This window comes from Geotrypetes seraphini, chromosome 1 (genome assembly GCF_902459505.1).
Source record: "Geotrypetes seraphini chromosome 1, aGeoSer1.1, whole genome shotgun sequence".
In the NCBI taxonomy this organism is placed as follows: Eukaryota; Metazoa; Chordata; class Amphibia; order Gymnophiona; family Dermophiidae; genus Geotrypetes; species Geotrypetes seraphini.
The window spans coordinates 259358614-259374249 of record NC_047084.1 but is presented as its reverse complement, the minus strand read 5'-3'; the positions used below and the strand labels follow the sequence as shown (position 1 = coordinate 259374249).

The window sequence follows — 15636 nt, the reverse complement described above, 5'->3', positions numbered from 1 at the left end:
TATGTGTAGATTGTTTCAAGGGGGGAAAGCTGGAAGAGCTTCAGTGAGGACATATAGATATTAAAAAGGATAGGGGATAGGAGTGATCCCTTAGGGACACCGCAAGAAGGAGACCAAGGAGCGGACATGGTGCCATTAGAGTTGACAGTGTAGGAGCGAGAGCGAAGGAAGTTTAAGAACCAATTAAGAACGGTGGAATCAATTCCTATTTCGGAAAGTTGATAAAGTAGTATGTCGTGGTGAATGACATCGAAAGCAGCAGAGAGGTCGAATTGTAACAGAACACCTTCAAAAAACTGTTCCTGGTATTAAAAAGACCAAACTCATTTGTTTCTGTTACCTTTTTTGAAAAACAACTCACTCAGCTGTACCCTCTCTTTTTGTACCAATGGTTGTTTTTTAAAGAACATAAAAGATATGCCATGCTGAGTCAGACCAAAGGACCATTTGGCCAATCCAGGTCACTAAGTACCAGACATTTCCCAAATAAATTCAGGGTTTTTTTGGGAGGTTTTTTTTATTCAGCAACAAAGGTGTACAATCTTGTTTATTAAAAAAATAAATAAATAAATAAAATAAATCTTAATTCTGACTTTTAGAATGCCCATTCAGACAGTTGGCATCCATGAACAGCATCATTAACAAGAAACAGATAATTTAGAAACTTTCTTGCTGCTCCTTCCCAGGGATGAGGTGTAGTTTTGCAAGGTTAATTTGGCTAATGATTGTTTATGGACTTTTCTTCTAAGAATCTGTCCAAATCCCTTTTAAACTTAGCTATTCTAGACACTTTCTCGTTTGCAAGATGCTCTGTAATTAAAGCTTTTAATTCTTGGTTATAACCAGAAAACACTTCTAACACCACTCCCAAGGGGGGAAATGAGACTTCTAATTATAAACAATAAATCTTCAAAACTGTCTTGTCATATTGTGTTCTGATGAGGCCACCCAGTTCCTGCCATAACAGCTGGATGTCACCTGAAATGAACTGGCTTCTCTCACACTCTTTGGCCATATGCAGAGAGAGCCAAGCCTAATTGGAGAAGGCAGCCATTAACATCTATCACACTAAGCAGGGGGAAGCCACAGCCATGCTAAACAAGAGTCAGGAACAGAAGTGTGTGGAACGAGTGTTGGGATGATAAAACAGAAAGAATGACTGTTGGAGGACATAGGAAGTTGACAGAAGAAGACATATCTTTTCGATTTAGCTTTCCTTTGAAATTATTGAGAGTGGAGTCCTTTCTTAGACAAATATTAAACTTTAATTTTAATTAATTCTCTTTTGCTTTTATTTGTTTTTAATGGCATTCTTTACCTTTTAATATTTGTAAACCATGCTGATTCTAAAACAAATGGTCAGGAGGGGGGGGGGATGGGAAGCCTACAGAGCAGTAGGGATTGAGCATCCCTCCTGCTCCCAACTTTTAACGGGGTGTCGGGCCATGCCGTGCTGGGGGGGCGAGTGCCGGGGGGTGGGCCATGCCTGGGGGGGGGGTGAGTCGGGCCGGTCGGAGGATGAGTCAGTTGGTGGCAAGAGGGAGTTGGCATCCCACCTGCCATATTCACGCGGGCGGTGAGGGCTGTGTCGGGTGGTGGCAGGAGGGAGTTGGCTTCTTTCCTGCTATTTGTGGGTCGCCGGGGATGGGAAATTGCGTTTGGCGGGGGTGGGGCCCTCGGCCGTTTTTTGACAGGTCTGCCTCTCTTTTCATTTTTTTTTAATGGGGCAGATATTTTGCGTGTGTAACGCACACAAAATATCTGTGCCATGGAAAAAAAATGAATAAAAAAAAGACAAGCAGGTCTGTCAAAAAACTTACAGACCTGTCAGTAACTCAGTTACTGACAGGTCTGCAGCAGTCAGGTTTGACAATAGTTAAACCCGATTCAAAATAGCCAAGCAATTGTTAGTGAATCGACCGCTTGGCTATTTTGCATGGGGTTTTTACTAATCTGCATGGGAGAATCGGGATCGGATCGCTACACAGATTAGTGAATCGGGTCAGAGGGAAATTGGGTTACAAATGGCTCACACACCGATCGGTACACGATCGGTTTGCTTAGTGAATCTAGCCCTTTATTTTTATTTTACAATACAAAAACAGCAAAGAGTTTACTATGCACCCAAGTTTCTAATTGGCTGTAAAAACAAACACCTACATTTGCAAATTATACATTCCTAAAATCAGAAGCCCTATATGTAACCAGTAAAAAAGGAATACGGCAATCTTCTATGGCAATGCCAAATAAACTTGTAGCTTCACTCACCTAGCAGCAATTACTGGTAGCCATGGTGTGAGTTCATCAGAATGGTTTCCTATTAACCAATCAACTTCTGGAAACAGGTAATCGTCACTTGGGGTAATTGCACATTCCTTTAAAAAAATTATATTTATAAATATATAAAAGACTATGTCAAGATATCTAATGTTTAAATCACAAAACGGGCACTGAAGAACACTTGCAGCTGCTAAATAGCATTGAGATTGAGAGTTGACTGAAATAAACGTAAAGTTAAGATTGTTTTTCTCTGGTTTTATAAAAAAATTATTTTTTTCCACTCAAGAAATTATCACAAACATCACTTTGCACATTAATTCAAACAACAAAGAAAAAGGAAACCCCAATGGTTCACAGATGAGGTATCATACCTTGTCAAGGAGAAGAAAAGAGCATTTCTATCATACAAACGCATGGGGGAAAAAGAAGCAAACATTGAGTACAGGACAAAGTCTGCAGCGGTCAAAACAGCAGTCAGGGAGGCCAAACTTCGTATGGAAGAAACTCTAGCGAAGAACATCAAGAAAGGGGACAAATCCTTCTTCAGATACGTTAGCGACAGGAAAAAGAACACAAACGGGATAGTACGCCTTAGAACGCCAGACGGGAATTATGTGGAAACTGACTCCGATAAAGCCAAACTACTGAATGATTACTTCTGTTCAGTCTTTACCTGCGAGGCACCAGGGCACGGGCCTCGGCTGGATGCAAAGCAAAGCATGGATGACCCATTTCAGGAGTTTGAGTTCACACCAGCTGATGTTTACAGAGAACTGTCAAGACTCAAGGTGAACAAAGCCATGGGACCGGACAATCTGCACCCAAGAGTGCTCAGAGAGCTATGCGATGTTTTGGCAGAACCATTAGCCATGCTCTTCAATCTCTCCCTAAGTTCCGGGAGGGTCCCCCTGGACTGGAAAACTGCCAATGTTGTTCCTCTGCACAAAAATGGTTGCAGAGCGGAGGGTGCGAATTACAGACCAGTAAGTCTCACATGTGTAAACTCATGGAAACTCTACTTAAAGGGAAATTAGACATGATATTAGATAAGGGGAATCTGAAGGATCCCTGTCAACATGGATTCACTAGGGGCAGGTCATGCCAGTCCAATCTCATCAGCTTCTTTGATTGGGTGACAGGAAAGCTAGACTCGGGAGAGTCTCTGGACATAGTATACTTGGATTTCAGTAAAGCTTTTGACAGTGTCCCACACCGTAGACTATTAAACAAGATGAAATCGATGGGGTTAGGTGAGAAACTAACTGCAAGGGTCAACGATTGGCTAAGTGGAAGACTTCAGAGAGTGGTGGTCAATGGCACCCTCTCTGAGACATCGGAAGTGACTAGCGGAGTGCCGCAGGGCTCAGTCCTGGGACCATCCCTTTTTAACATATTCATAAGGGACTTGACCCGAGGGCTTCAGGGAAAAATAGCGCTGTTTGCCGACGACGCCAAACTGTGTAATATAGTAGGTGAAAGCGATCTCACGGATGGCATGGCGCAGGATCTGATCAAGTTGGAAAACTGGTCCTCGACATGGCAGCTGGGCTTCAACGCAAAGAAGTGTAAGGTGATGCATCTCGGCAGCAGAAATCCATGCAGGACATACACCTTGAATGGAGAAACACTAGCTACGACCTCAGAAGAACGGGACTTGGGAGTAATCATCAGTGCAGACATAAAGGCTGCCAAACAGGTAGAGAAGGCCTCATCCAAGGCAAGGCGGGTGATGGGATGTATCAATAGAAGCTTCGTCAGCCGTAAACCTGAAGTCATAATGCCACTGTACAGAGCCATGGTGAGATCTCATCTGGAGTACTGTGTGCAATTCTGGAGGCCACATTACCGTAAAGATGTACTTCGAGTTGAGTCGGTCCAGCGAATGGCCACTAGGATGGTCTCCGGACTCAAGGGTCTCTCATACGAGGAAAGACTGGGCAAGTTGCAGCTCTACTCTCTAGAGGAGCGCAGGGAGAGGGGTGACATGATTGAGACATTTAAGTACGTCACGGGTCGTGTCGAGGTGGAAAACGACATATTCTTTCCTAAGGGACCTTCAGTCACAAGGGGGCACCCGCTCAATCTCAGAGGAGGGAGATTTGGTGGTGACATCAGGAAGTATTTCTTTACAGAAAGGGTGGTGGATCACTGGAACAAACTACCGGTGCAGGTGATCAAGGCCACTAGCGTGCTCGACTTTAAGAATAAATGGGACATCCACGTGGGATCTCTAAGTGGGTTGAGAAGCACTCTGACTTAATGGGGTGGGACAGTAGAGTGGGAAGACTTGATGGGCTACAGCCCTTTTCTGCCGTCATCTTTCTATGTTTCTATGTTTCTATACAGTGGAACCTCGGTTTGCGAGTAATGCGGTCTGCGAGTGTTTTGCAAGATGAGCAAAACACTCAGCAAACTTTTGTCTCACAAACCGAGCACTGCCCCGATAAACGAGCACTTACAGCTGCAGGAAGCGCTGCTTCAGGGGGATTCTTTATCCGTCCGCCGGCCAGCCTTCCACTCCGGGTGGGTGCCTTCCGCATGTTGGAGAGCCTCTATCTGAGCCCATGCAGCTGAGTGCCTCCCACCAGCACGTTCCGTATGATCACACACGTCAATCATCGACGCTGTGCGTGATCATATGGAACGTGCAGGTGGGAGGTACTCGGCTGCATGTGCTCAGATAGGGCTCTCCAACATGCGGAAGGCACCCGGAGTGGAAGGCTGGCCGGCGGACGGAAAAAGAATCCCCCTGAAGCGGCGCTTCCTGCAGCTATAAGTGCTCGTTTATCGGGGCAGTGCTTCAGTGGCTGGCGGACGGACCTTAACCTGGCACCCGACAGGTACAGATCCCTGGGCCACCTCTCGCCACTTCGGCACCTTTTGGGTTCTGGAACAAATTGTCAGCGTTGCCATTATGGCTTATGGGGAAGTTGCTTTGATATACGAGTACTTTGGACTACGAGCATGCTTCTGGAACAAATTATGCTTGTAAACCAAGGTACCACTGTACTCAACTCTTTGTCTCCTACTTAACAAAGATCTTGGCTTTGTTTCCCACTACAAAGAAATTCAAACAGATTTGTCACCGCTTGTCTCAAACTACCATGGTAGATAATGTAAAGGAACAATCCTCCCAGCTACCCTACCTTCAGAAGCTTCTACCTGCATCCACAAGTTTTCTATACCATGATGCCAGTCAAATAAAACCCACAATTGCAATGCCTGATAATATTTTTCCAATTTAGGAAACAACCTGCCTCCATCAGCTTTACCTGAAAACAAGCACCTTCCTGCCTATTCTAGAATACCCAACCCCAGATAGGGCCTGCTCATTATTCTAGCTTAACCGTAAACCAAGTACCAGAGGAGTCTATGGTTATAATGAAGGATTTATTATAAAGACCACCTTAATAAGTGACAGTGGACCCAAGATGGTCTTTACAATAAATCCTTCATTATACCCCCAGACTCCTCTGGTGCTTTGTTTACAGTGGATCATTGCCCATCCCTATTTTATTTCTGGCTGTGTCTTCTTACATAGGGACTTTTTTTTCTGGATCTTTTTTGGCCATTATTCTAGCAGCTTGCCCTGGGTTTGGTAGTATGGAATGTTTTTTTATTTTTATTTATTCTTTATTTAAATTTTAACAACAATTCACAAGAGTAATCTTGTTCCATGCAATACAGAGAAAGAAAACAAATTTCACCAAAACAATATATCAAATTTGAACAAAACATTTCAAATTTGAAATAAAACATTTTATCCCTTCCTTAAACCACAATGAAAGGGGTGTGATAATCATATAATATTGGAGACATAAATTAAAGAATTTAATTCAAAGGAAAAGGCTTAGTGAGGCAGGGCTACCCTCTAATTATATTATATTCCATTCTACATCATTCCTTGGTGATCTTTTTAACTCTTAGAAACTCCTTTAAATGGTCTGAAGAAAAAAAAACATATTTGATTCCCAAGTACCTTACCAAACATTTACAAGGGTAAGCTAGTAGAAATGTAGCACCCAATTTAAGAGTTTCTTGTCGTAAGGAAAGAAAATCTTTCCTTCGCTCCTGAGTCACTTTAGAGACATCTGGATAAATCCAAATACGTTGTGCTCCAAATAATTTTTGAGAATTTTTAAAATATAATCTTAAGATCATATTTAAATCTTGCTCAAAAACAAACGATATTAGAAGCGTAGTTCTCTCAGTATCTGGATTCAGAGTTTGTTTTAAAAGAGCAGTAACATTAGCAAAATCAAACTGTTCCTCTCGTCCATTATTTTTCTCTTGTCCAATATTTTTCTCCATATTCTTTTGAGGAATCTTTTTGTTTGGCAAATAGTAAATCTTATTTAAAGGAGGAATATTATCAGAAGGAATTCCCAAGTTCTCAAATATCTTTTGAAGAAATCAATAGGCGGAATACCAGGTGAGATTGGGAAATTCAAAATACGAAGATTCAATCTCCTGTTATAATGGAATGTTGCTACTACTTGGGTTTCTGCCAGGTACTCGTGGACCAGGATTGGCTATGATGGAAACAGGATACTGGACTAGATAGATCATTGGTCAGACCCAGTGTGGCTGTTCTTATGTAACAGAGAAAGGTATCCTGGGAAAATGCCTACCAAAATCTGCTTTTTCAGACTCCCAAGGGCAATATGCTTCGAGAGAACCTCAATAAGTCTATCATTTGGATTCCTGAGAGATATGATGCCTTCAACTGGGACTGTCACTTTGCAGCTAAAGATAAAGGCCTAGGTATTAATTACTGAAAACCTAAGTCGTTCACTTTGAACTCTGCTAAGAAAGGAATGCTTGCCTTAGAAATCCTGTCATCAGACTTCAGCTTCATGCGCTCCCCACTGAATACCTACCAACACCTGTTCTTCTAGAGCAGTGTTTCTCAAGTAAGTCCTCGAGTACCCTCTTGCCAGTCAGGTTTTCAGGATATCCACAATGAATAGGCATGAGATTGATTTGAATACATTGTTTCCTTTGTATGCAAAACTTTTCCATGCATATTCATCGTGGATAACCTGAAAACTTGACAGGCAAGGGGGTACTCCAGGACTAACTTGAGAAATACTGTTCTAGAGTTCCAAAGGGCAAACCCGAGATCCTGCTTGACTAGAAAAGAATGTCAGAGTTGTTGATCTGGGATCCAGGGAGAAGTAGCATAAAATCCATTGCCCTAGGCATCTGTTCAGGATCTAACACTCCCAGGGTAGGAATGGACCAGAGATGACTGTTCTGGAAATCACTAAAATTATACTTCTCTAGCCCAATATATGTCAACCATCTCCCGTGGATAGCATTTGGATGTCTTGAATCTTCCTAAATGCATAATCTTTGCATTATAAAAAGGCTGATTAAGACTTTCTACTGGGGACCACCACAAATTACTAGTCTTTAGAAAATGGTCATATATTTATGAAACAAACTTTCATTTCTGGATTGCACTACAACATTCAATATTTAATAACAAATGAGTGATTATATATATATGCTGCATAAAGGCTAATCAAGTAAAAATAAATATTCATAAAATGCACCATACATTTTCTTAGAACAATGATTCTAAACCCATCTTTTCTCTCTTAATCCCAGAACAATATATCTCACTCTTCATCTCTCATTCTCCAAATTATACTAAAAAATAAATGAGTTTTTAGAACTATTCTGAATATTAATCCTGATGCAGGCATTAAGCTGAAATGTGACATGACACTTTTTAAATAACTGTTCTTTTTAAATATCTGTTTATTAATCACTTTGCTTATCATTTCATTTCCAAGTTTTTCCACTGATCCCCCTTGTGGATCTCTGCTATAAGAATGGGGAAAACCCTTATTCGGCCCTTACTTTTAAAAAGACAAATTACGCTGGACAAAGATTTTGCTTCTTCAAAACTTTTGGGTGTATCTTACAGATTTTTGTCTGCTGCTCACAAAATCCACATTTAAAATTATGTTATCATGTATTATTTTAACAAAAAAAGTACATTTTTACAATTTCTTCTTATTCTTTCAGGCTAATGCAATTAATTCTTAACCTAATTCTATAGGCCTATTGCTCACGTTATACCTTGCTGGATATAGTGTGGGCATGTCCAGGTATACATTCAGGGCAGGTTGCATAACGTCCATGGAAATGATGCAGTCTAAGCATGCTTGTACATGGGCTTGATGATTGCTGCCTGAAAAGGCTATATAAAAGCATATGAAAACATGGAACTGCTGTTAAAGCATATCCAGTACACAAAGTACAACTGGAAAATCTGTGATGATCTTAAACTAGCAGCTTGGATATACCAAGTACTGTTATTTTATTTGTGATTGGGACAGCTGTGCTAAGGAGTTGCATTACATTCAAATGAACTGGCCACTCTGTAAGAATTTGGTTCCAGGACAGAAAAATGTGGTACATGAACAACTTGACCCAACAAAGATATTTTTGCATCCTCTTCACATAAAACTTGGACTGATGAAAAATTTATTTATCTAAGACAGATGTTTCCAAGAAAAACTGATGCCAAAATTAAGGAAGGCATTTTTGTTGGTCCACAGATCAGACACGTCATCAGTGACAAGAGTTTTGATAATCTGTTTGTCAGGCTACAGAAAATCACCTGGAAAGCATTCAAGGATGTCATTGAGAAATTTCTTGGCAGTTAGAGCACCAAACTATATTAAACTGGTTGACAAACTTCTTAGAGCATACAAAACCATGAAGTGCAACATGTCACTGAAAATGCACTTTCTACATTCACACTTGGACTTATTTCCTGCAAATCTTGGTGCAATCAGTGACGAACATGGTGAAAGGTTTCACTAAGACATTGCCACTATGGAAAAAGATATCAGGGCAACTGGGATTCATAAATGCTGGCTGACTATTGTTGGACACTGCAACAAGATGAACCGGACACCAAGAACAAAAATCAGCAGGAAAACACTTTTAACCATGGCAAACATCACAGCGTATCAGAAACTTTGTACATTACATGTTATAATCAATTAAAGATACCATCGTGTTTCTCAAAATTCCTACGTGATACAATCAATGAGAAATTATGTGTGTGTTTATTTTGAAGGGGTCTATCATAATCACCAGTTTGTTTTAAGGAAGCAAAAGTTTTGGAAAAATTTGTTGTCCTGTGTTATCTTTGGAAGGGTCTTAATAAAAAAACAGCTACCTTAAAAACAGAGCAAGTTCAGAAAGTCTATGTTCTGATACAAATTACTTATGAGAAAACAAAACATTGACACGGAACATGGCAGGAAAGACTAGGGGTGTGTTTTACAAAGCCGCACTAGCAGCTGCAGCGCGGTAACGGCCCCGAAGCCCATAGAGATTTAAAGGGCTTCGGGGCTGTTGCCGCGTGGCTATGTAAAACAGGCCATAGGTCACTGGCACCCAATCATCTTCAACAGAGGGTTGCATTCAAATCAATGTGTGCAGGTCATATATTTCAATCTACTGTATCATGATTAATATGCATAAAAATCTTTGAATCTCTTCTAAATTATGGCTTTATAGCCACCAAATAGCTCTGCAATGCTTCAAAAATAATTGCTTTTTTTTTTTTTTTTGCTAAAAATCTTTGGACACCCCCTGGACTAGATTCAAGAACTTGACACATTTAAGGCATTAGGCAGTATTAATGCATCTTCCCTCCATATTGTTCTATTATTTTCTCTGGGATTTCTTTTTTTCGATTATTTTATTTTAGACATTTCAGAATTACATGATAATAATAGGACTTAGGATTTATAAAGGTAGTAATTAACATGAAGGAAGATAAAATCATGTTGCAACAGTTTATGTTTAGCAAACTGGTGGGTAGCTGCCAATTCTATTTTTATTGCTGTTCATTCTCTGTAGGCTCTGCAAACAAATGCTGCAAAGTAGCTGTTAAACTCTGCACAGACATCCTCAAACTCCCAGAACATAAGAATTGCCGCTGCTGGGTCAGACCAGTGATCCATCCTGCCCAGCAGTCCGCTCACGCGGCGGCCCTCAAGTCAAAGACCTGTGCTCTAAATGAATCAAGCCTCACCTGCAAACGTTCCAGTTTAGCAGGAACTTGTCCAACTTTGTCTTGAATCCCTGGGGTGTGTTTTCCCCTATAACAGACTCTGGAAGAGCGTTCCAGTTTTCCACCACTCTCTGGGTGAAGAAGAACTTCCTTATGTTCGTACGGAATCTATCCCCTTTTAATTTTAGAGAGTAGCCTCTCGTTCTCCCTACCTTGGAGAGGGTGAACAACCTGTCCTTATCTACTAAGTCGATTCCCTTCAGTACCTTGAATGTTTCGATCATGTCCCCTCTCAATCTCCTCTGCTCGAGGGAAAAAAGGCCCAGTTTCTCTAATCTTTCACTGCACGGCTCCTCCAGCCCCTTAACCATCTTCATTGCTTCTCTAATTCTATGCCAAATTAATCAAGAAACTGATTCTTGAATACATAATTCTTGTGTGGCAAGGTATCAAGGATAAAAGAAAAAGACTTATTTGCATGCAAGTAGTACAAATGACTTTTTAGGAGGAAAAAAAAAAAGATAATAGCTTTCCGAGGACCACACAGCTTTATATTTTGGTGCCAAGCCTCAGAAGGCAGTATTTTAATCTGCCCTCTCAATGGTTATTTAACAAACCTAAAGCATTTTGTGATGCTATTGATGGTAATTTTTGCACATTTGGAAAACAATCACTGAAACAAAATAAGTGGACCAATTATGCTTACAACTTACATGTATATTTTGATTAAATTGCTAGTTATGTTTTATGCTATCCCCTTAGAACCGTAAGCAGGAAATAAAGAGGGATTTGATATAGTGCCTTTTTTGTGGCTACAATTGTGGCCGTTTACATTTTATATACACATATAAACAAAACCATTTTGTCTAAAAGTGCGCTGAAATTGAAAGAACAGGGGTCAAAATTCATAGACGGCTACATATGATGCCATTCAGAATGTTTAGATTTAGGTTATGCCTTTTTCACCTGTAGCTCAAGGTGAGTTATGTTCTGATACAGTAGGTATTTACAGTTTCCCTTTATTGTAAACCGCCTAGAAGTCGCAAGATTGTTGGCGGTATATAAGAATAAAGTTATTATTATTATTATTATTATTATATGTCCCTGTCCCCAAAAAGCTCACAATCTAAGTCTGTAACTAAGGCAATAGAGGTTTAAGGCCCCCTTTTATGAAGCTGTGTTAGGCTTTTTCATTACTGGCTGTGGCGGTATTAGCTCCGACACTCATAAGAATTCTATGAACGTTGGAGCTTTTACCGCTGTAGCCAGCGATAAAAATTCCTAATGCAGCTTCATAAAAGGGGGGGAGGGGCTACCTGGCTTGTCCAAGGATAACAAGGAGTGTCAGAAGGCATTGAACCCTGGCTTCTTTGGTTCTTAGCTAAAGAATGACATGGGGATAAATTTGTTCCCGTCCTCGCAGGAATTCAATTTTCCCGTCTTGTCCCTGCGAGTTTTATGACTGTCCCTGCCCCATTCCTGTAAGCTCTGCCTTAACCACACAAGCCTTGAACACTTATGATTTTAAAGCGTTTGAGGCTTCTACAGATGAGGATGGAGCTCGCAGGAACGAGACAAGGATAGCAAAAGAACTCACGGGGGATGGGACAGGAAAATGAGTTCCCGCGGAGACGGGGAAAATTTTTGGCCACGTGTCATTCTCAGCCTACTGTTCTAACCCAGGGGTTCTCAACCGCAAATTTGGGACACACCCAGCCAGTCAGGTTTTCAGGTTATCCACCGCAATGAAAACACACTTTTCCCCCCCCAAAAAAGTAGGTGGAAAAAGGGGTGCGTCCTATGGAGCGAATACCCAAATCCCCACCCTCGTTACCTTATTTAGACTGCTGCCGCTGCTTGTCCCTTACCCGCCGCCACTGCTGCTGTTTGCTCACTGCCACGGAAAGTAGAGGAAGGGAAAAGTCAGGCGGGCGCTGCGATTGCACGCTGCTGGCCCAGAAGCCTTACCCCCGACATCAATTCTGACAACCTTCTCACCGACATCAGAATTGACGTCGGGAGTAAGGCTTCTGGGCTGGCGTGCAATCGCTGTACCCGCCTGGCCCTTCCTAGCAAGTAGCAACATCTTCTGTTCCGGGTGCCACGCAGAGCCAGGAGTTGTCCCCCCCCCCTCATCCGCTGCTGCTGCTGCTTCGTAGACGTCGGAGGTAAAGCTTCTGAACCGGCGGCGTGTAAAGCACAGTTACTTATCGTTAACAGGTGTTATCCAGGCACAGCAGGCAGCTATTCTCACAAGTGGGTGACGTGATCCAACAGAGCCCCGATGCAGACGCCTCACAAGCAGACTTGCTTGAAGAAACTCGAAGTTTCGAGTCGCCCGCACTGCGCATGCGCGAGTGCCTTCCTGCCCGACATCGGGCACATCTCCTCAGTTCAAATAGCTAGCAGAGAAGGAGGAGGGTGGGATGTGAGAATAGCTGCCTGCTGTCCCTGGATAACACCTGTTACGGTAAGTAACTGTGCTTTATCCCAGGACAAGCAGGCAGGTATTCTCACAAGTGGGTGACCTCCAAGCCAACCAAAATGGGATAGTGGGAGAGTTGGCAATTTAGGAGAATAAATTTTGCAATACTGTTTGGCCAAACTGTCCATCCCTTCTGGAGAAAGTATCCAGACAAGAATGATTAGTGAAGGTATGAACCGAGGACCAAGTGGCAGCTTTACTAATTTCCTCAATAGGGGTCGATCTGAGGAAAGCTACAGAAGCTGCCATTGCTCTGACCTTATGGGCTGTGACTTTACTGTGAAGGGGTAATCCAGCCTGGGCATAGCAGAATGAGATACAAGCCGCCATTCAATTGGAGATGGTACGCTTAGAGATAGGACGTCCCAACTTGTTCGGATCAAAGGAGACAAAAAGCTGAGGAGCAGTTCTGTGTGGTTTGGTGCGTTCCAAATAGAAAGCCAAAGCACGTTTACAGTCCAGAGTATGAAGAGCTGATTCTCCAGGATGAGAATGAGGCTTTGGAAAAAATACTGGAAGCACAATGGATTGGTTGAGATGAAACTCCGAGGCTACTTTAGGAAGAAATTTTGGATGAGTGCGAAGAACCACCTTGTCATGGTGGAACACAGTAAAAGGTGGATCCGCAACCAATGCTTGAAGCTCACTGACCCGTCGAGCAAAACTGAGGCCAATGAGAAATACCACTTTCCAAGTGAGATACTTCAGATGAGCCTTGTCCATTGGTTCAAAAGGCAGTTTCATCAGTTGAGTAAGAACAACATTGAGGTCGAAAACCACTGGAGGCGGTTTGAGAGGAGGTTTGACATTGAAAAGTCCTTTCATGAATCTGGAAACCACAGGATGAGCAGAGAGAGGTTTCCCTTCAAGAGGCTGATGGAAAGCAGCAATTGCACTAAGATGGACTCGGATCGAGGTAGACTTGAGACCAGAATGAGAAAGGTGCAACAGATAGTCCAAAACTGAGGATAAGGAGGAACGTTGAGGCTCCTTATGATGAGAAAAACACCAAGTAGAAAATCTAGTCCATTTTTGGTGATAGCATTGTCTAGTAGTAGGCTTCCGTGAAGCTTCCAAAACATCCCTCACAGATTGAGAAAACTGTAGAGGAGCTATGTTGAGAGGAACCAAGCTGTCAGATGTAGAGACTGTAGAATGGGATGAAGCAGAGATCCCTGATGATGTGTAAGCAGAGAGGGAAAAACTGGTAGAAGGTATGGCTCCCTGCTGCTGAGTTGAAGTAGAAGGGAGTACCAGGGTTGTATGGGCCACCGAGGAGCAACCAGAATCATGGTGGCATTGTCGGACTTCAGCTTGACAAGCATCTTTTGAATGAGAGGAAACGGAGGAAACACATATAGAAAGAGATTTGTCCAGTCCAGAAGAAAAGCATCCGCCTCGAGGCGATGAGGAGTGTAGATCCTGGAGCAGAACTGAGGCAGCTTGAAGTTGTGGGGAGCTGCAAAGAGATCTATCTGAGGCATGCCCCACAGAGAGAAGATGTGATGAAGGGGCGTGGAATGAAGAGTCCATTCGTGAGGCTGCAGAAGACGACTCAAGTTGTCTGCTAAGGCATTGTCCGCCCCCCTGAATGTAGACAGCTTTGAGGAAGGTGTTGTGGCGAACTGCCCAATCCCAAACTTTCAGAGCTTCCTGACAGAGGGAGGCAGATCACGTCCCTCCCTGTTTGTTGACATAATACATCGCGACTTGTCCTTGCGAATGAGGACTATATGGTCGTGAAGCAGATGCTGAAAAGCATTGAGAGCGTTGAAAATTGACCTGAGTTCCAGTAGATTGATGTGACACTGACGATCCGTACTGGTCCAATAGCCTTGAGTACGGAGACCATCTAGAATGAGCCCCCCAAGCGTAAGTTGAAGAATCGGTCGTAAGAACCTTCTGATGGGGGGGCGGGTGAAAAAGTGAGCCTCTGGATAGATAGGAAGAGAGCATCCACCAGCGCAGAGATTGTGTCAGAGCAGGAGTGACCTGGATGTGTCGAGTCAGAGGATCGGAAACCTGCGTCCATTGAGATGCCAGTGTTCACTGAGGAATTCTGAGGTGAAGTCTATCAAAAGGAGTCACATGTACTGTGGAAGCCATGTGACCCAGAAGAACCATCATGTGTCTCACCAAGATGGACGGGCGAGAGGAGACTGAATGGCAAAGATGGAGAAGAGCTTCCAGATGTTGTTGAGGAAGGAACACTCTGAGTTGGACTGTATCCAGAACAGCTCCGATGAATGGAAGAGTCTGAGAAGGCTGGAGATGGGACTTCGGAAAGTTTATTTCGAATCCCAGACTCTGCAGGAACCAGATAGTCCGCTGGGTCGCTAGGACGACTCCCTGGGACGTGGAATCCTTGATGAGTCAGTCTTCCAGGTAGGGAAACACCTGAAGACCATGGTTCCTGAGCGCTGCGGCCACCACAACCAGACACTTGGTGAAGACTCTGGGTGACGAGGCCAGGCTGAAAGGGAGCACTCTGTATTGATAATGTAGATCTCCCCCCCCGAAATCTGAGGTATTGACGGAAGGCCGGATGGATGGGAATGTGAGTGTAGGCCTCCTTGAGATCCAGAGAGCATAACCAGTCGTTCTGCTCGAGGAGGGGCGACAGAAATGTCAGGGCCAACATGCAAAATTTTTCTTTGACCAGAAATTTGTTGAGCACCCTGAGATCCAAAATGGGCCACAGATCGCCTGTCTTCTTCGGAACAAGGAAGTTCCGGGAGTAAAACCCCTTGTTCTGATGAGCCAAAGGAACTGGCTCGATGGCACGGAGCTGAAGCAAAGCTTGAGCTTCCTGAAGAAGAAGGGCAGT

The 15636-nt window shown here is 43.0% G+C and overlaps 1 protein-coding gene across 2 annotated transcripts in view; it reads right to left on the bottom strand.

Moving 5' to 3' along the window:
• The window catches only part of TRMT44 (tRNA methyltransferase 44 homolog), a 70146-nt gene that overhangs the window by 22610 nt on the left and 31900 nt on the right, over window positions 1-15636 (bottom strand). For both annotated transcript variants that reach the window (XM_033950162.1, XM_033950152.1), the window contains one exon: window positions 2269-2375. In XM_033950162.1, coding sequence (XP_033806053.1) covers window positions 2269-2375 — 107 coding nt within the window. The remainder of the gene's footprint in view (window positions 1-2268; window positions 2376-15636) is intronic.